This window comes from Salvia miltiorrhiza, chromosome 1 (genome assembly GCF_028751815.1).
Source record: "Salvia miltiorrhiza cultivar Shanhuang (shh) chromosome 1, IMPLAD_Smil_shh, whole genome shotgun sequence".
Taxonomy (NCBI): domain Eukaryota; kingdom Viridiplantae; phylum Streptophyta; class Magnoliopsida; order Lamiales; family Lamiaceae; genus Salvia; species Salvia miltiorrhiza.
The window spans coordinates 17334560-17355754 of NC_080387.1; the positions used below are offsets into that span (position 1 = coordinate 17334560).

Consider the following 21195-nt stretch of genomic DNA (forward strand, 5'->3'; position numbering starts at 1 on the left):
GATGGTCTCTCTTCGGCCTGGGGGGGTTTACAACAAGGCGCAGCTCCAGAAGGAGCTCGAGACCCTAGCCACCTGTGGAATGTTTGAAAAAGTCGATTTGGAGACTAAGACGAATCCGGATGGCTCCATTAATATAACCATTCCGTTCCTCGAATCTACATGGCAATCTGCTGACAGATTCCGGTGCATCAATGTGGGACTTATGCCGCAGTCCAAGCCTATTGAGATGGATCCTGATATGACTGAGAAGGAGAGGCTGGAGTACTACAGGAGCCAGGAGAAGGATTACAGAAGGAGGATCGATAGAGCCCGGCCTTGCTTGCTGCCCATGTCTGTGCAGAGGGAGATTCTGCAGATGTTGAGGGACCAGGGCAAGGTTAGTGCGAGATTGCTGCAGAGGATTAGGGATAGGGTGCAACAGTGGTACCATGATAATGGATATGCATGTGCTCAAGTAGTGAATTTCGGTAATTTGAATACTAAAGAGGTGGTTTGTGAAGTGGTGGAGGGTGATATTACGCAGCTGGTGATTCAGTTCCAAGATAAGCTGGGCAATGTCTGCGAGGGGAATACTCAGTTCCCGGTGATAAAAAGAGAGTTGCCAAAGCCGGTATGTTTCCACTACAATATCTATACTCAATCGTGGCATATAGTGAATACAATTAAGTTGAAATATGTACTGCTTTCTGGGTTGCTGAACTCGTTGTTATTATGTTTATGGAATGGGTTTATGGAATGATGTGTTTGCAAACTTATGACTCTTCATTTCTTATTTTGTTGCTTATTAACACTTATCATAGTTTGGTACTTGAATTTCTTTGTTTTGTACTTCTATGAGGAAACTAATAGATGTGTGCCCTTGATGCTCTTTGTTGATTCTATTTTGAATGTGGTAGAACATTGCGTTAATTTGCCTGAAACTCAAAATCCTCGTCCCATGACTCCCATCTTTGTAACGTATCTTTTTGGTGCATTCAATTTGATAATCCCGAGAATAATTTGTATTGGTTTGATCAATCATGTTTGTATAGTGTTCCATATGGTGTATGTATATCTGAAAGTGTTTATTAAGTGATGGGTGTCCTGGGATTCATGTTGTTACACTATTTATAACAGCTCCGCCAAGGACAAGTTTTTAATATTGAGGCTGGGAAGCAAGCACTAAGAAACATAAATTCCTTAGCCCTTTTCTCTAACATTGAGGTGAACCCTCGTCAAGATGAGAAGAATGAGGGAGGTATTATTGTTGAAATCAAGCTGAAGGAATTGGAACAGAAGTCTGCCGAAGTTAGTACTGAGTGGAGTATTGTTCCTGGTCGTGGGGGCCGTCCTACACTGGTAAGTAGCGTTCAAAACTAAACTATAATTAGTTGGTAATCATTAATTGCTTAGTGCTTTTGTGTCTGCTCAGGCTTCAGTCCAACCTGGTGGAACAGTTTCTTTTGAGCATCGGAATATTAATGGTCTGAATAGGTCACTTCTTGGTTCAGTGACCACCAGCAACTTCCTTAATCCCCAGGTAAGTAATGTAACTTTGGTCTTCCCTAAGCTTCCTTTTTAAAATGAAGTGCCATCCCTCATTTAACATTTTCAAATCTGCATGAACCCGAGTACAGGATGATCTTGCTTTCAAGCTAGAGTATGTCCATCCTTACGTAGATGGTGTATACAATCCTCGCAACCGTACCTTCCGTGCTAGTTGCTTCAATAGTAGAAAGCTGAGTCCAGTCTTCACTGGGGGGCCTGGAATAGAAGAAGTTCCCCCTATATGGGTTGACAGAGCTGGGTTAAAAGCCAACATCACGGAGGTATAGCTTGTCCTTGAGCTTGCTTGTTATATTTCCTAGCTGTAGAATATAATCGTGGTCATTGGATTAACTCAGTATAAAATCTAAATTTTTGTGAATTGCTAATTTTACTTGTTTAAAGAAAGATGACATTTGGATGGATAGGATGAGCTCTTGTGAGCTAAATATTGATTAGTGAGTACTGTGGAGATGTAAACTTGATGTATTTCTCGTAGAACTTCACAAGGCAAAGCAAGTTTACCTATGGGCTTGTGATGGAGGAAATAACAACACGTGATGAAAGCAGTCACATTTCTTCAAATGGTCAAAGGGTGTTGCCAAGTGGTGGAGTTAGTGCAGATGGGCCTCCGACGACTCTCAGTGGCACTGGAATTGATCGTATGGCTTTTCTGCAAGCCAATATCACACGTGACAACACAAGATTCTTAAATGGGGCTATAGTTGGTGAAAGAAATGTGTTTCAGGTGAGAACTATCATTATTTCTTAGAAGTAAAATAATCACATTCTTAACCGAACCTTGTAATGTAAAGAACTTCCTGTTCACGTCTCAGACTAGGAATTTTGCATAGGATTCCTAATTATTCTAATTTTCCACTATTCTGCTGCAATATTATTTTTCACTGAGCATTTTTCTGGCTGCTTACTCTTCACAACTCTAGTTTTTTATGACCCTTTATATCTTGACCTTAACTGCGTATGAATTTGTGGAGGGATGAGTAGAGACAATGTGAATGCTTTTTCAAACTTCTAAGCAGATTTTAACATCAAGAATTGCCGCTTTATTGCATCTCTTTGCAGTAGTTGTTTAATATATGCAGCAGTAGACGTTTCCACACTAATATCTCTTCCAACCTTTTGATGTTCTACAGCTTGATCAAGGTCTTGGAATTGGTAGCAAGTTTCCATTCTTCAATCGCCATCAATTAACTGTAACCCAATTTATCCAGTTGAAGAATGTAGAGGAAGGTGCTGGGAAGCCACCACCTCCTGTTTTAGTTCTCCATGGTCGTTATGGTGGTTGTGTTGGAGATCTTCCCAGTTACGATGCATTTACTTTGGGAGGGCCCTATTCTGTCCGTGGATATAACATGGGAGAGTTGGGAGCTGCAAGAAATATACTCGAGGTATGATCATCTGACTTGTTACTGTGTTGCCTGGTCTCTCTTCATACTTTAGTAAGCAAACACATGTAGTAGCGTTTATTAGAACTGTTTGTGTTGGGAGCTCTGATCTCCACTTAAATAGGTGCACAATATCTGATGCTCCTTATATTATCTGTAGGTGGCTACCGAGCTCCGGATACCTGTTAGAAATACACATGCTTACGTGTTTGCAGAGCATGGAAACGATCTTGGGAGTTCAAAGGATGTCAAAGGAAATCCGACAGAGGTATACAGGAGACGGGGCCAGGGATCCTCGTACGGTGTTGGGGCGAAGTTAGGGCTAGTGAGAGTAGAGTATGCAGTTGATCACAACTCTGGAAGCGGTGCTATATTCTTCCGGTTTGGAGAGAGATTCTGAAAGGAGTCATGTTTTTGTTGAACCAGGTAAGGATATTACATATTCTGACTCCAGATTTAGTTGCTCTTCATCGGTGTGGGTTACATTTTCCAACGAGTAATAAAGTGGCTGTGGAATTATGGAAGTATGTTGCAGAATTTAGACTTTGTATCTATCTAGTCCTTAGCTGCTGACGGAGGAGATGGCTTTGTTTTTTTTCGCTTGAGTGTAATGTCATATCCAAGTTGTTCGTGCAGATATCTGACATTCAATATTTTTTCTTACTATATATGTATAATCTAAAAGTGATGGTACCAAATATGAGATGCATCTTTAGATGTGTTTTTGAGTTAATTACATGCATGTTAAAATGATTTAGTTTTGTAACTTAGTTTTTATCTATTTAAATTGTCATCTCAATTCACTTTATGTCAAAATTATTCGCTTGAAATCACATAAATAGGTTTTTCCCTGTTTGCATGATAGTTCCGATCTTATTGATACCTAATATTGGTGCATAAACTTTGAAGCAATTTTGGTTTTTAATATAAAATTTAAAAAGTGTTTAAAAACACATTAACTTATTAATTGCAACAATTTTAATACGAATTTGATTTTCACCTAAATTGAAATTGATGTGGCACATCGAACTTGGTGATATGGGGAAATCAGACATGTGAAAAAACGAGACACCGTTGACACATCATCCCGGTGTCATTGTTTTTTTTTTTTTTTTTAATATTTCTCTGTTCAAATTGGAAAGAATCACGAGGCATGACCGTTTAAATATTTGGGTTTATAGATGTTAAATGTCGTCTTCTGCAAACACATCAGATTCTTCTTGGGGTTTGAATATAGTTGTCTTTGTAATTGTGGATATCAAGCAAAGATGTCGATGTCAGTCTTTTTTAACTCATCTCTCTCTTTTTACCTTTTAGATTCTACCTCATTCAATTAATCCCACTGGATTGCCAAATTAGCTTTAATTTGATCGAAAATAGAATTCGTATCAAAATTATTGTGATCAATAAATTGATGTATTTTTTTGACATTTTTTAAAGTTTGTATTAAAAATTAAAATTGATCCAAATTTAATGTATTTATATGCCAATAACTCTATCTAATAATGAGGATAATGAAACAATCTACAAACGATGCAAACATATTTGCATATACTTATGAAAATATACTAGATTTTTATGATTTATCTAATACAAGAATCATACATAAATATATAATAGACATAGTCATCGTATAATTTATACCCGACACTGTTCTTTCTTGAACCCCAACAAGAAAAAATAAAACTTTTAAAATGAAGAATAAAACCAAGGAAAAAAAGTTGAAATTTCTGTAAATACCATCAATCTACACATACTATACAGTACAGCTAGCACCCATCTCTTCAAATCAATAATCTGATGCAATTATACAAACACAAGAATGCTTTACCACAACTGTTTGTGTGTCAAGAGCCAACTGGATATTCTGACTGAACCTGCACGAGCCATAGCATTCGTGGCGTACTCACAATTCTCAACTGCATCAGGAAAAAATCTAAACTTCCCACTTACAGACCCAGTTCCTTTTTTAGTTGGGCAAGGGCTGCTTCAATCTCATCTATGTTGTCGTTGATGCTGCCGCCTCCTTTATCAGCCTCCTTCCGGTCAGCATTTGCAGCGCCCTTAGTTCCATATGATTCATAGCCCTTTGAAGACTTTTTGTCATTGTTTTCAACTACCTCTGCATCTGTAATGTTGAGCTCTTTCTCCAAGAACTCAACAAACTCTTCTCCGATTTCCTGCCCAGATTCATGAATTTAATGGCTACAACATTTAGAGAGAGTGAAAAAAGAAGGGAAAATAGATTGTACTAACAAGAAATCCAACTAAATGTTGCTAATAAAGCATCTCACCGACAACTCTTCCCATAAGCTCTTTGGCTTTCCTTGAGTATCAACAGTTGCCTCCCAATTGCGAAATTCTTCCTGAAGATCTCTGAAGAAGTCCCCTGCAGCAATAAGAAAATATTTGAAGCATCTGAAGAAAAATTAAAATCTACTTGCTAGGGAGGCAAATGCAAAGTGTACAAGAAGATTAACATTGAGACCAATGAAATTTAGAGACCATATTGATCTCGCAAGGAGGATAAATCTACCTATTGTTATTTGGACATCCCTCAAAAGGTTACCTGCATCATTGAGGGTTACTATAAGAATAAACAGAAAAAATAAAGGCTATCACTCCTCCAGAAGGGCAATGCACTGTTGAATGAGTTCATAATTCATATATAGATACTATAGCAGAACTAGAAAAGATGGTAGCTTAAGAGAAAATACAAGATAAACTCTGTTGCAAAGATTGAGCAAGTTCAGAGGATAAATACTGTTCATGAAGAAAAAAAAAGACACGCATTTACAGATTTGCTAACAATTGAAATGCAATATCATAAATTGCACACTTGCTTATAATAGACACTTGAGCAGTATAGGGCCTTGGTTAGGCTAAAAATTAAATGGGGAAAAAATCATGATATTGTGTGCACAAACAATCAATACCATCTGTCTCCAGTTATAATTATACCATCCTTTAGCATGGTTGATGGGTGAAGGATGATACTGAGAGAAAGAGAACTGATGAGTATGTATACAGAAATATAGATTATTAAATAATTTACTGAATCTGAGACTATAGCCAGCTTAAATAAAGTATTTAAATCCATAGTAGATGGACAAAACCACTTTCAATTAGTATCACCAAACCTTAGATACATGCTTTTGCATTGCCAATGTAAGTAATTACTCCCTCCGTCCTATGAAATTAGTCCTCTATTCCATTTTGGGACGTCCCAAATTATAGTCCACTTTCCGCTTTAATTTGAATTGTCTTAAAAATTTTCTTTTACTAAAATAACCTTTTTATGTTTATGAAGATAATATGTGGAGCAATTGATAAGGGCAAAATAGAACTATTACATATAAATTACATTTTCCAAAGAACACTAAATATAATTTCTTAATGTGTGAAAAGTGGAAGTGGACTACCTTGGTGAGGCGGATGGAGTATATCATTTTGGTCTATACCAATGTAACCTAAAGAGTGAATTTATGTCTTAAATGTAAGTTTTTTAACAAGGCAGCTGGAATTTTTAGGTCCTACACATATTATTATCATATAATACTCTTCCTGTGTCAACTGACATTATTCTGCATAAACAAGCTGATCATTTTAACCACTGACCATTACTTGTAGCAAATATATAAAAAGGCAAACTGCAAAATAACCATCAGTGCAGTATACCGCATGATAGAATGGACCCATTGCAATTAATTATCTTAGTTTTTTGAATCAGTAACTTTTAAATAATTATTGCAGTAACTCATGCATAAGAGCTGATGATACTAACCGACTATTAGCACAAGACCAGGCATCAAAGCCAATGCCTTGTTTTATACCTTTTCTCGAAAAACAACAATTTAACACCAAGGTGCTCTCTCTCTCTCTCTCTCTCTCTCTCTCTCTCTCTTCTTTTATCAGTTGTAAAAGCATTCTTGGTTCAAATCTGTATCTTGGTATGTAGTGTCAAAACACGGGCAGTTCAAAGGTCTCTTATTAGTCTTTAGTCTTTACAGCTCTGTGCCAGAAAGAGTTGTTGCATGATTCTCATAACGAGGGGACACTGTTGTTCAATTAAGAATTGTTTTGCCTTGTTTTGACCTTAGCCAAAAATGAAGACCACTCGTTTAGTCCTGTGTACCAGAAATTTGAATAAACTACTATGTTATCCGTGCTAATTGATGGGTTTTGTACTGCTAAAAACTATATGTTCTTCTTTGGGCATGGGCACAGAAAGAGCAAATATGAGAGTAGTGGCAGTGTGCTTGGGGTGTAGGTAAGTCTACCATCAAGAATCTAACCAAATGTAATTTAGATAGCTTATTAGGAATGAGCATTAAGTGCCTGCAATCCATTATCAACAATGCTTCAATTATTGGGAAAACATGCTGACATCACAAAAAGGAAGTCAAGTATTACTCAAGACGATTGACCCTAAAGTTGCAGATGCAAGAAAGGACACAATCCACCTCCCAGTGATATTAGGATGGGAATAATGCATCTTGACACTATATTAGCTGGAAGGATTATTCCTTTAATGCAACAATTAGACATATGCTATAATGACATATACAAAATTGATGGTTTTTAGAGCGCGTCTTTTACCTAATCCATAGAATTCTTCTTCAGCTTCTCTAGTCCTTGTACCTCCTCCAGATGAATAAGAATAATCAGATCCTTGTTTGCCAGCATCATATTTACCTCTGGATTTAGAGGTCAGCAGTGTGTTATATGCATGCTTAATCCGCATAAATTTTTCTTGAGCACCAGCCTGCAGGCAACACAAAAACAACTGGATAAACATGCTGATGAGGAAGGAAAACCAGATATAGCTGCTTTCATTCAACAAATGTTAATGACTGTCGGCTTAAGCAATAAAAATTCTGTAAGGCATGACCCACGAGGGCTTCATTTTGGTTCAACGATGGGCATAGACGAATACCTAAATTATAATTGAAGGGTTAGATAAGGTAAATGTTCAATTTCACGATTGGATTGCACAAATCAGTACAGATTCACTGGGGCTGAGTGATGAATGGCAAAGGTATAGGTACACCAGTCTACATTGATGAGGAACGCATTAGGGTTTCCGAAAACTCATCAAACTCTAGTTCTATGCTTCACATAAAGTTCACTTCAGGAACTAATATCAAATTTGATAAGATTCCTTGTTTCTGCTTCCCTCAAACAAAATATCTTATTTTTCAGTAATCAAGAAGCAATGAAAATGATATCGTTAAACACATAAAAGTACCTCCTTGTTTACATCAGGATGATACTTGAGAGCAAGTTTCCGGTAAGCCCTCTTTATATCTTTGGTAGAAGCAGACGGAGACACTCCCAGAACCTCGTAAGGCGACTCCTTCCCACTCGCTCTGATGGGGGAACCTCTGTGATTTCCTATCCTTTTCTTTTTGAGGTGCTGAGTGTGACTGCGGAAGAAGGCCTCAGGTGCGCGTGCAATGTGTTCGACGTTATGCCCATGCCGAAATTTGGGAAGAAAAGGCGGAGAAGTCGATTTTGGCGGGGAAATGGCGTGTGGGTTTAAGCAGAGAATTGAGGGCGATGTGAGAGAATGAGCAAATCCATGCATGTTCTCGAATTCATATGGGATCTTGTTGTCTGTGGATTTGTTGGTTGAGTCGAGGAAGTTCGTGGAAGTTAACGGTTGTAATTCATCCTTCCTACAACCCACAAAATGCCCACCTTATTCTGACAATTAATTCAAAAACTCGTTTTGGTTGCAAGGAAAAAAAAAGAAGAAAAAAAGTCAATAGTTGATTCACTTATTGTCTCTATCTTTTAAGGCCGTATTTGAAAACTTAGGGTGTATTCGTTCAGAATTTTAATAGATTTCTGCAAATTTTTAAAATTTGGGTATATTCATTTAAGACTTTTAAAAGTTTATGAAAATCCAGAAATATTCGTTCAAGATTTTTAAAATTCTATAAAAATCCAGAGGTATTCGTTTCAAATTTTTAAAAATCTATGAAAATCAAGAAGTATTTAAAAATCTATGGATTTTAAAATTGGACTGATTTTCATTAATTTCATTCAAAAAATACACATGAACAAATCCGACCTCCGACCATGAGAATTCGGAAGATTTCATATTTCAGCGCCGGCTGGGTTCCAGCGGCCGCTGGCACCCAGCGATCGCTGGGTCTCAGAGAAATTAATCAAATCATTTTGATGCCTTTCGATCGCTGGCACCCAAAAGAATATATTTGATGCCTTTTCTCTCACCAAATTATTTTGATGCCTTTCGATCGCTGGCACCCAAAAGAATATATTTGATGCCTTTTCTCTCACCAAATCATTTTGATGCCTTTCGATCACTGGCACCCAAAAGAATATATTTGATGCATTTTCTCTCACCAAATCATTTTTGCATCATTAATCACTGCCTCTAATCATTTCTGCACGCAATCATAATTCATAATCTAAGTTGTTTTGTTTTTTTTTTTTTTTGCAATCGCTGGAACTCAGCGATCGCTGGGAGCTATCCCAACGCTCAATTAACTCCAACGAGCGCTGGGATGGTAGATTTCAAATCCGTAAAAAATCACGTCAACTTCTTGTTAAATTCATCTAAAAATCTGTGTGAAATCTGTAGATTTTTAAAATTCGTCTAAAAATCCGTTCAGAATCTATATGAAATCTGTAGACTTTTAAAATCCAGAGATTTTAAAAATCTACAGAATTCATGAACGAATACATCCCCCTTAGTTGAAATAAGGTCATTTTTGTCCAAACCCAAGGAAAATTTGTTGGGTTTGAGCCGATAATGCTGCATGGATTGTGCGTTTAGTAGTATATTGTCAAAAGCTCGAAACTATAGTAAGCCTGTTTGATAACCACACTAATGTCACGAATTATCATGAAATGTCTAAAATGTCCTTTAAAACATTTTGGAATGACCACCGTCTCCTTTAATTTCCCACCTATAGTCAAATCGACATTGAGAATTTGGGGATTTTATACGTGTTTAGCCCTATTTTGTGATGAATCTCTGGGTGTTTACGTGTTATATTGACTTTTATTTTGGTCTCTTTCACTTAAGAGTTGAATGATTTGAGCTTTTGTGCTAATTTTGTTGTCTCAGGATTTTGTGCTCACATTGATTGATATGTGAACAAAATTAAAGTCAGAATTTAGTTGAATGGTCTGAAGAATAATCAACGTTCGTCTCGATACGAGTTCGTAGGTGAAAACGGATCTAAAATCCGACTTGAAACGAGGGAGAACGGACCAAAACAAAAACGCTGCGCATTGCAGTCTGCGAAAGGCATACACGGCGGCGCCGTGGCACGGCGCGCGCCGTCCCACGGCGCCGCCGCCTCTGTTCAGATCCGAAAGTACGATTTTTCGATTAAAAACCCCTTTCTAGGGTTTTACTTTATCATACACGAACCCAGCAGCCTCCATAGGCGATTTCCACCTTCTTCTTAAGGTTTTTAGAGTTTCAAATCAATTACTTTCGATTGTGGATTCATTGGATTGCTTTGGATGTCAATTAACATTTCATCCGATTGGATTTCCTTGGATTGCTATGTTTTGTAAGAACTCCCTTTGATTCTCTTTGTTTATGAATCTTTTGGTTAATTAAGTTTTGTGTTTTATGCTTTGATGAATGTGATGATTGGAGATTATTATTGTTGAGTTTAGATAATCTTGATTATATGAATTCTTTGGTTAATTGAATCCTTGTTTTATACTTTTGATGGATGTAAGGATTAGAGATGATTGTTGTTGAGTTTAGATAATCTACGTGATTCGTAGTTCGTTGCTATTGCTTACGTTTTTCCCTTCTTGTTGGTGAAAGTTTAGAGATTTCTTTTTATGGAGATTAAGATTTTCTTTACATTCGAATCTTATGCTTGATTTAGTTTCTTGCCTAGGTAGTTATTAATCTTTGATGTTTACAAGTTTATGATCGTTTGGTTTAGTGTTGGAGTTGGAAACTCTTGTTGATTTCGTTAATGTTCAAATACCATGTTCTAGTTAGTTCGTTGTTGAGTTGCTTGCGGAATTCTCTTGGATTGTGTGTGTTTGCTTTACATTCATTTGATTAAATGTTAATATGTTATTTCGCCTAGATAATCATTGTTTATGGTGTTGAATTGATGATTGCTTTCTAGATTGCTAGTTTAGAACCTTAGCTTTGTTTTCCTTCTTGCGTTCTTATTGGCTTCCTATCTTTTGCCTAGTTAACTTATATGCTTTATTTTAATTACGCATTAGTTAATCGGAGAGAAAGTGTCAGACCCAATTACCCGATTAGAGTGTTTAGGTTTCTTTTAAGTTTCTTGTGAGCAATACGATTAGAGCCCTGCTAAGTCTTCCTTGTGAGACGACTTGAGTCACCTTACCACCCTAGGACGACCTCGTATAAATTCGAGTCCATCCGTTAGGTGTTTTTGGATGAGTCAAATTTTGGCGCCGTTGCCGGGGAAGGCTTTAGGCATTTGATTGTGTTGCATTGTTTTCCGTGTTTATTTTTGTTTATTTCTTTTGACTCGGTTATTTTCTCCCTCCGGTGCGTTTGATTTGTTTGTTCGTGTTGTGTATGCAAGGACGTAGAAGCTTGAAGAGAAAGCTTGCACCTTACTACGACAACATTCATCGACCTCGGGAGGTTCTTTCAAGCCTGGAGAAGGAGTCCGAGTCCAGTTCGAGAAGTTTTGTGGAATCACAGTTTCGAGAGAAAAATTGTGAAGAGAGAATTGCTTCCAATCCCATTCTGGAAGCTTTTGAGGAGACACTTTCAGTGCATTCTGAAAAAGAAGAAGAAGCTTGGCCCAATCCTGACCAAGAAGCAATGGCGGAGCAGAATGTTCAGTACATGGGAGATTTTTCCAGGCCAGTTATTGGGACCACTAGCACGTCATCTATAGTGCTTCCCACGGCGGTCCGAAATTACAATCTGAAGCCCAACGATTCAAACCTGCTGCCGCTCTTTTATGGGATGCCGAGTGAGGATGCTTTACAGTTCATCCGTGACTTCTGCACTCAAGTGCAGACCTTCCCACTATTGGAACTCATCGAGGATCAGTTGAGACTCAAGTGCTTAACTTATGCACTCAAGGACCGGGCTAGAACGTGGTTGTTGTCCCTGCCGCCGAACTCCATCACTACATGGGGAGAGGCGTGTGAGAAGTTCATGCTCAAGTACTACCCTAATCACAAGACTCAAGAGATTAGGAGCCAAATAATGAACTTCATACAAGGAGCTGACGAGCCTCTCCACGAGGCTTGGGAGAGATTCCAAGAGCTCCTCCGCCAGTGCCCACAGCACCAGTTAGCACCCGTCATGTTGATGCAGTTCTTCTATGACGGATTGATACAGACGGCACAGTTTATGGTGGACAGTACAGCAGGGGGCAACATTGCCCGGAAGACAGCTGATGAGCTCAAGGAGATTTTCAACATACTTGCAGCGAGTTCTCAACAAAAATCAGTTAGAGAAAGGAGGGTTGAAGCCAATGCAGTAGCTCCCAACAATGAGCTTCAGAAGCAAGTAGCAGATTTGATGAGGCAAGTTCAACACCTCAAGATGAACCAGGCAGAAGCCCCACCAGTTCACGCGCCACCAGCAGAAGGATGTAGAATATGTGGCAATTTTGGTCATGGAACCAACGCGCGCCATCGCACGGGGGAATTCACATCTGAAGGAGAAGCAGAGGTCTATGCTGCTCAGAGCTATCCGGGGAGGCCTCAATTTGAACAGAGGCCTATCTTTAATCAAGGGCAACAAAGCTCCAATTCGGGTTGGAGAGCTCAGCAGCAGAACTACACTCAAGCTTATCAGCAGCAGCAGCCCCCGCAGTATCAGCAGTATCAACAGTTCCCTATGCAACAAGGGAATTTTCAGCAGCAGCAGCAATACCAGAATGCCCCCCAACAGTTTCAGAAGCAAGCTCAATCGCAGAAGCCGTCTCTCGAGGACACCATGCAGTCCTTCATGGAGATGACCAAACAGAACATGGAGTCTCAGAGTGCTACCATCAAGCGCCTCGAGACTACAGTTGGGCAACTAACAGGAGCCCTGAATCAGCTGCAGCAAGAACAGTCGACCGGAAAGTTCCCGAACCAGGACAAACAGCCGCATCAAGCTCATGCCGTTGAGGTAGTCAAGGACAAGGCCCCAATAACCATGGGGAGATGGAGAAGCAAAACTGTGCAGGCAATCAAGGCTACCCAATGCCCCAGTGAGCCACTGCCACCCGTCACTGTTGCACTAGACCAACCACCACCCAAGCAAGGAGATCCAGGTAGCTTTATTTTTTATATTAGCTTAGGTGGGGTTGAAAAGGTGTTTGGAATGCTTGACTTGGGCGCGGCAGTCAATTTGATGCCGTTTGATATTTTTGAGAAATTGGGTAATAAAAGGCTGAAATGCACGAATATGAAGATAGAGCTAGCTGACGGCTCTATTAGTAGCCCACGGGGCCTTGTTGAGGATGTTGAGGTGGTTGTTAGGGGGATTAGTGTCTTGGTTGATTTTGTTGTCCTTGATGAGGGAAAAGGGATTAGAGGCGAGAATGGGCATCTCGTGCTACTTGGCCGACCCTTTATGGCTACCACCCATACTCGCATTGATGTGGGTACGGGAACTGTAAGTATGGTAGGGGCAGGTAGAGCGGTAACATTCTCTGTTTTTGATCAAAAACCTACTACCCCCACTCCCTTAATTCAAATCTGCTCTTATGTTGAAACATTTGATGCTTTGGATGAGGATTGTATTGTGCAGGACTTCCTTAATAAGCTACAGGAAGAGGACGAGATCGTGGAAGAATTTCTTGCTAACTTGCAAGATGAAAGTGAGATTGAGAGAGAATTCCTGGATAAGCTACAAGAGGAAGATGATAAAGAGCAAGGCCTTCTGTGTGCCTTGCTACTGGAAGAGAAGCTGGATGAGGTTGGGTCACTAAATTTTGTTGGATGTGTGGATAGAGGGCCATCCCAGGATATGAGCATGGAGCACTCATTTGGAGGACCCGCAGCTGCAATTCAAGAAGATGAGTTTACAAGGGCGTTAAGGCAGCTGGAGCTTCAATCGGATTTTGGTTAAGGGACCTTCTTAGTCGGGCTGGCGACTTAAAAACTAGCGCTGCATGGGAGGCAACCCATGTTTTCTTGCTTTTTCTGGTTTCATTTTTCTGTCGTTTTGTCTGTGTTGTGTTTTGTTGCATCTGTTGTTTGGTGCAGGTTGTTGCGTTGGAGACTGCTTGTTCTTTGGATGAGAGAGAGGCAGACATCGTGGGACACTACAGACTCACCACTGGATCGATATTCAGGGATGTTTTTCTCTTTCACCCCTATTTTTGCGAGCACTGAGGACAGTGCTAGATTTTAAGTGTGGGGGGTGTTTGTTGATCCTTTGGGTGCCTTTTTGTTGTGTTCTTGGGCTTTCTTGTGTGGGGCAAATGGTCTCCTTTATCTTGATTGTTGTTTGGCTTCAAGTAATAATGCACACTTTGATGATTTGTTCACAAGTAAATTTCATGCTTTGTGTTGGCTTGGTTGCTATCTTTGTCTCTCAGGCTATGCATATTCCTCTCTTGATGTAAGTTGTTTAATGTTTTGGATGCAACACCCTTATGAGCTATTCTTGACGTGATTTGTCCGGTAGATGCTAGAGGGAGTGTTTTCATTGTGATAGCCTACGATCTTATCCCTTGAGTTTGAATGTTGGTTTGTTGTGAAGTTTTCTATAGCTTTGGGTCTCTGCTCCTCTGACAGTAGTGTTATGAGCATGGAAAACCACGTGAGAACATTTTGGATTACCTCCAAAAGTGTTGATCTCACGAAAGTTGGCCCATCTATTGAGAATGGAATAACATCACCTTTAAAAGAAAGATGTATAAAATTTGATTTGGTTTGATTGTTTATCATCTTCAAGGAAAATGGGATTTGATTATAAAGGCAATCACATTAGGGAATTCACCTCTAGCGGAGAATTGGGTCTGATCGGATTGAATTGTATCATGTGGTTGTTGCTTCTTAAAATCTTAACAATAAACATCTCGTGAGGAATGTGAAAGGCTAAGAGACTTAGATTGGTTGGAGATGTGAATGGTGAGGAAGTTTTCTTGTGAACTATCTTTTGGTGTCGTGACTTTGCTTGAGGACAAGCAAAGGATCAAGTGTGGGGGGTTGTTTAGCCCTATTTTGTGATGAATCTCTGGGTGTTTACGTGTTATATTGACTTTTATTTTGGTCTCTTTCACTTAAGAGTTGAATGATTTGAGCTTTTGTGCTAATTTTGTTGTCTCAGGATTTTGTGCTCACATTGATTGATATGTGAACAAAATTAAAGTCAGAATTTAGTTGAATGGTCTGAAGAATAATCAACGTTCGTCTCGATACGAGTTCGTAGGTGAAAACGGATCTAAAATCCGACTTGAAACGAGGGAGAACGGACCAAAACAAAAACGCTGCGCATTGCAGTCTGCGAAAGGCATACACGGCGGCGCCGTGGCACGGCGCGCGCCGTCCCACGGCGCCGCCGCCTCTGTTCAGATCCGAAAGTACGATTTTTCGATTAAAAACCCCTTTCTAGGGTTTTACTTTATCATACACGAACCCAGCAGCCTCCATAGGCGATTTCCACCTTCTTCTTAAGGTTTTTAGAGTTTCAAATCAATTACTTTCGATTGTGGATTCATTGGATTGCTTTGGATGTCAATTAACATTTCATCCGATTGGATTTCCTTGGATTGCTATGTTTTGTAAGAACTCCCTTTGATTCTCTTTGTTTATGAATCTTTTGGTTAATTAAGTTTTGTGTTTTATGCTTTGATGAATGTGATGATTGGAGATTATTATTGTTGAGTTTAGATAATCTTGATTATATGAATTCTTTGGTTAATTGAATCCTTGTTTTATACTTTTGATGGATGTAAGGATTAGAGATGATTGTTGTTGAGTTTAGATAATCTACGTGATTCGTAGTTCGTTGCTATTGCTTACGTTTTTCCCTTCTTGTTGGTGAAAGTTTAGAGATTTCTTTTTATGGAGATTAAGATTTTCTTTACATTCGAATCTTATGCTTGATTTAGTTTCTTGCCTAGGTAGTTATTAATCTTTGATGTTTACAAGTTTATGATCGTTTGGTTTAGTGTTGGAGTTGGAAACTCTTGTTGATTTCGTTAATGTTCAAATACCATGTTCTAGTTAGTTCGTTGTTGAGTTGCTTGCGGAATTCTCTTGGATTGTGTGTGTTTGCTTTACATTCATTTGATTAAATGTTAATATGTTATTTCGCCTAGATAATCATTGTTTATGGTGTTGAATTGATGATTGCTTTCTAGATTGCTAGTTTAGAACCTTAGCTTTGTTTTCCTTCTTGCGTTCTTATTGGCTTCCTATCTTTTGCCTAGTTAACTTATATGCTTTATTTTAATTACGCATTAGTTAATCGGAGAGAAAGTGTCAGACCCAATTACCCGATTAGAGTGTTTAGGTTTCTTTTAAGTTTCTTGTGAGCAATACGATTAGAGCCCTGCTAAGTCTTCCTTGTGAGACGACTTGAGTCACCTTACCACCCTAGGACGACCTCGTATAAATTCGAGTCCATCCGTTAGGTGTTTTTGGATGAGTCAATACGCGCCAAATCAAAGAATTAGTCAAAAAGTTATACTTCAATTTGTATTCTATAGACGCGTGCCATTGAGAATCTAAGATGAATTCGACACAGCAGGGCATGAGTTCGGCGCAGCAAGGTACCAGCTACGTGTTCGCTTGTACAATTCCTATTCTAGGGTTTGTCAAGTAGTTGGTGAAAATTTTGAAAGTTTTTTTTTTCTCACTTGGTTCAGGATTTGATATGTCGATATGAATCCCATCGATTGCATGTGGTATTAGTGCTATTGCTTGTTACGCATGGTGATTGGAGTTGGGGGATGTCGTGGTTTGGAATTACTCGTTGGTGATGGTCTGTCACTGAAATTGTATATGCCGAAAAGATAGGCCAACGGGTGAGCATGCGGAGGATTTAATGGACGCGGTAACTGATATGTACCGTCGTGAGAACATGACACAACATACACCCGATGTCGAATATCATATCAATCTTTAAGATGGACCTGCTACTGAAGGAGACGAAGAAATCGTTAGTCAGAATCGCAAGGGTAATGATAAGGCACGCGAGGAGATTGGAGGTTCCAAGAAGCGTAAGGCACGTGAGGAAAGCGGAGTTGCTTCGTGAAATCAGCCGCAACACGGACTGGAGGTTGGAGAATCTTACCAATCGGATAGGATATGAATTTGATATGGGAAATTCGAGGAAAGAATTGTTCGAACTACTGAATGCAATTCCAGATCCGTCACTTGAATAAAGGTTCGATGCATGTGAGTTCATTGTCTACAAGGTGGAGCGACTTGAGATATTCATGGGGCTGCCGGAAGATGTTCGCCCTGCACATGTAAGGCGCCTACTCGAAGATCGAAGCAAATGAAAGATTTTCTAAATTGAAAGATTTTTTGGTTTTATTTTGTACAGCTCCTGACATGCATGAGGGTGATAATCCATGCTTGGTAGTTTGGCAGTTCGATGTGTGTAGTTATTCACAGGTTTTTGTAATATTTTTTGGTACATGTCATTGCCTTATACTTGGCGCTTACTCATTGAAACTAAAATACTTTTGTAGTTTATGTAATCTTTATTGAAAGCCTTGCAACGTATGAAGGATCTCCAGATCTCATTTGCATTTTCTTTCAAGTTTTTTTTTGCGCTCATGTGGAATCTTCATGGTAAAATTACTAATTCATGTTGCCAGAAAGTATTTCACTAGAAAAAGAGCACCATTACATAGATAATACGCCGACATTGATGGCGCTTCCCTTCAATATTACCAAAACTATTTAAGGGAGGAAAATAAGATCCACATCTGGAAGCAAGGTAAATAATCCACTATCATCAACAAAAAAAAACTTAAAAACGATCACACCACTTGACAAAAGGAAATTGCAATGTCGCGGCTATTTCTAGGGGCTTGAGCTGGCACATGAGCTTTCACCGGGTGGAGCAAAGGATGGCTATTCATCTCTAAGCTTTGGCGGGAATACATTGCGCGGTGGAAACATCCGATTGGGAGCAAGAGCAGGCCAATAGACATGGCCAAGATGCTTGGGCTACGGGGCATAGCTAGAGGGCGTCTCATCAGGAAACAACCTCCGAGCAAGCTTGGAAGTTCCCTTCATTGTCGCAGACGTAACCTCTTCAATAGCTAGAGGGCGTCTCATCAGGAAACAACCTCCGAGCAAGCTTGGAAGTTCCCTTCATTGTCGCAGACGTAACCTCTTCAATCGATGAGTTATCCATGTGCGTTGCTCGAGTCACTTATCTGGATAATCTCACATGAGGGCTCGTGCTTGATGTGCTTTGGACCGAATGCGGCACACATCTTATAATACTCGGGAGTAAGCCTATGCCCATATATTGTCATACATCACAAACGCAAACACAACAAAGACATACGTAGGTGCACTACAAACGGCGGGCCACTAAGGTTCCCAATAAAATACAAATTCAGCACATTTGTCACAATCTTAAACTTGCTTACCGTGAAGATCTTTTCCCAGACTTTGTCGTCGGCAATGATTCGGTTCGTCTCGTGGTCCCAATGAGTCTCTGGCATCTGCATTAGGGTTTTGAATGTGTTATAGCGCCCTTCCAAGACTCTCAGCCTATCTTCGAGGTCTATGAGTGTAATACCCCGTTTCCTCGAGCTAAGTTTAGAATAAATTTTGAACTTAGATTTAAGATGATTCACGCTGGATTGAGAAAAAAAGAATTTTTTTTAATTCCAACAGAAATGATTTACAAAAGCATTTGTAAATATTTAATCCATTTAAATTCTTGTGCATTGCATATTGATTTAAATGAAAGTATGTGAATTTATTTCATGTTGGGCCTTATGTTTTATTTACATTTGAGTAAATAAATGAAAGCCCAACCCATCTTGACAAAGCCCAACCCATCTTTGATCCTAGATATTTTGCTCACCTCTCGGCCGCCTCACTATTTCCCTCTTTCCTCACCTTTAACTCCTCCGCAAGCACTCAAACAATAGCCAAGATATTTCTCTCATTTCACTCACTTCATCTCTCTCGGACTGAACCTCAAGAACAACACCCAGCGAATTCAAGAACAGCAACCATAGCTCATTCTCGATTCACACAGCAGCCCAGCATTCAAGCCAAGGTTTCATTTATGAACTCTTTTCCCTTTCATTCTTACTCATGATTGAACAAATGATTTCAAAAAAATACATGTTCATACTCTGTTATGTTTTATGCTTGCATACATTGGGTGTTGGTGTTATAAGAATAAGGATAAAGGTAGAGTCTTGATTTATGTTGCTGTAAATCGAGCTTTGAGCGTGTTGTTTTGTGGAGTTGGCTGTGTGGGCGGATAAGTCGAGAGTAGAGGAGAGTGAGGGTAGCGGCCGTGGCTTGCTGCGGTTGCCGGAAACAGAGGGAGGTGACGTCGCTTCGCCGTTGCCAAGGAGGTGATCGGCGCGAACTGTACCGGTGGGCTGAGAAAGAAAGAGTCGTGAGCTGTACTGAATTAGGGAGATGAGAAGAGCAAGAAGATGAGTGCAGAGAAGAGCAAGGAGATGAGTGCAGAGAAGAGCAGAGTAGCGAGAGTACAGAGCTAGATTGCAGAGCTTGGACGCCAGAGCTAACCGGCAGGGCTGAAGTGCAGAGCTAACCGGCAGAGCTGAAGTGCAGAGCTAAACTAGCAGAGCTGAAGTGCAGAGCTAACCGGCAGAGCTGAAGTGCAGAGCTAACCGGCAGAGCTGAAGTGCAGAGCTAACCGGCGGAGCTGGAGTGCGGAGCAGAGCTGGAGTGCAGAGCAGAGCTGGAGTGCAGAGCAGAGCGAGAGGGCAGAGCAGAGCTGGAGGGCAGAGCAGAGCTGGAGTGCAGAGCAGAGCGAGAGGGCAGAGCAGAGCTGGAGGGCAGAGCAGAGCTGAAGTGCAGAGCAGAGCTGGAGGGCAGAGCAGAGCTGGAAGGCAGAGCAGGGCTGGAAGGCAGAGCTGATTGCAGAGCTGAAGAGCAGAGCTGACTAGCAGAGCTAAACTAGCAGAGCTGAATGCCAGAGCTGACTAGCAGAGCTAGATTGCAGAGTAGAGCTAAATCGCAGAGCAGAGCTAGATTGCAGAGCAAAGCTATTCCACAGAGCAGAGCTGGGATACCCGAGCTGTAGAGTAGAGCTGGGATAGCCAGAGCTGGTAGAGACCAGAGTTAATGTAGCAGAACAGAACGGAGTAGAGAACTTGTGCATATTAAGTAAACACTTATATGCTTAAGTATGAAATGAGTCATGCATTGCATCATGATTTAATTGGTTATTTATATTTCCAATTACAAAAGAAGGTCGAGTAAGAATATTGTTGGTGTTCTAACTCAAGAGAAAATGTTTTCAATTATTTATTCATTAAATTTTGAAAACCCGGCTAAGTGAATCATAGAATATTAAGCACTTTACCGTGACTTGAGTTTAGATTCAATGAGACCTTTTGAGAATAGATTTTTTGTAGGCCTTGAACATCAGGAGGATTAGCACTGCTATTCCGATTCAGAGATAAGTTAAACGACAGGCTTTGCCTAAACAGATGGGCTTATTTTCCAAATGTATGATTGAGCTAATGAGCTTAAATGTTTGTGATATATAAATTGTTTATCCAATGAAATGTTTATGTGCACTCTGCTCTGTTTAAGGCTCGCCACAATGAATCAATTGAGGTTCTCTTATGGCCTAACACGTTATTTGAGAATTGTGTACACCGTTAGCTGACCTAGTGGGTTGATCTCCATCGGACACTAACTAAGAGGCGTTATAAGGGTGCTTGCTGGATGTGTTCCGAAGCGTGTAAAGTAAGGGCCTGCCTGGGTTGCGTCCCGAGGTCAAAAGAAACTTGTCTGGGTTACGCCCTCACTTCAAGTAAATGGGAGAAATGGATCCGTCGGTGGCTAAAAGGTCCGGGATCATAGCGAGTAACAGAAATGAGTGTGACAACTGCGCACAAATTAAGCACATATATATTTATATAATGAAATGTTTTAACATGCTTAGAAGTTATTTCACTTCAAAACCTTCTAAGTCATGTCAGTATGATTGGATAAACTGTTCTTCAGATTATGAAATGTTTCAAAAGTTGCAGCCCACTAAGTACATTAGTACTTAGCCCAAATATTGATCCCACGAACTTATGCGGCGATTTTTTTCTCTCTCGCTAGGGCTTCCCACCGCCGCCTTCTA

The 21195-nt window shown here is 40.0% G+C and overlaps 2 protein-coding genes across 3 annotated transcripts in view; one reads left to right on the forward strand and one right to left on the reverse strand.

Annotated features, from left to right (window-relative positions):
* LOC131006806 (protein TOC75-3, chloroplastic-like) overlaps positions 1-3663 on the forward strand; it is a 4333-nt gene extending 670 nt beyond the window's left edge. The window contains exons 1-7 of the mRNA XM_057933955.1: positions 1-610; positions 1117-1338; positions 1412-1519; positions 1617-1808; positions 2024-2272; positions 2679-2933; positions 3091-3663. The exon at positions 1-610 is cut by the window's left edge and continues 670 nt beyond it. Of these exons, the coding sequence (XP_057789938.1) occupies positions 1-610; positions 1117-1338; positions 1412-1519; positions 1617-1808; positions 2024-2272; positions 2679-2933; positions 3091-3330 (1876 nt within the window). The 3' untranslated portion in view covers positions 3331-3663. The remainder of the gene's footprint in view (positions 611-1116; positions 1339-1411; positions 1520-1616; positions 1809-2023; positions 2273-2678; positions 2934-3090) is intronic.
* A 969-nt stretch (positions 3664-4632) lies between these two features.
* LOC131006808 (uncharacterized) lies at positions 4633-8680 on the reverse strand. 2 transcript variants are annotated; one of them, XM_057933961.1, is made up of 5 exons: positions 8179-8664; positions 7530-7695; positions 5467-5499; positions 5225-5319; positions 4633-5110 (listed from the first exon to the last, which is right to left on the reverse strand). In XM_057933961.1, the coding sequence occupies exons 1-5, from the start codon at positions 8515-8517 to the stop codon at positions 4880-4882; spliced, it is 864 nt and encodes a 287-aa protein (XP_057789944.1). In that variant the 5' UTR covers positions 8518-8664; the 3' UTR covers positions 4633-4879. The 2 variants fall into 2 exon arrangements, with proteins under 2 accessions (XP_057789944.1, XP_057789945.1); XM_057933962.1 differs by lacking the exon at positions 5467-5499 and having other exon boundaries at positions 8179-8680.
* Between the last annotated feature and the right edge of the window lie 12515 nt (positions 8681-21195).

Coding starts and splice junctions, on each gene's coding strand:
- LOC131006808 (XM_057933961.1), bottom strand. CDS start 8,517: ATGCATGGATTTGCTCATTCTCTCACATCGCCCTCAATTCTCTGCTTA. Junction 7,696..8,178: donor ATCCTGATGTAAACAAGGAG/GTACTTTTATGT, acceptor TGTTGCCTGCAG/GCTGGTGCTCAAGAAAAATT. Junction 5,111..5,224: donor GCTTATGGGAAGAGTTGTCG/GTGAGATGCTTT, acceptor GAATCTGGGCAG/GAAATCGGAGAAGAGTTTGT.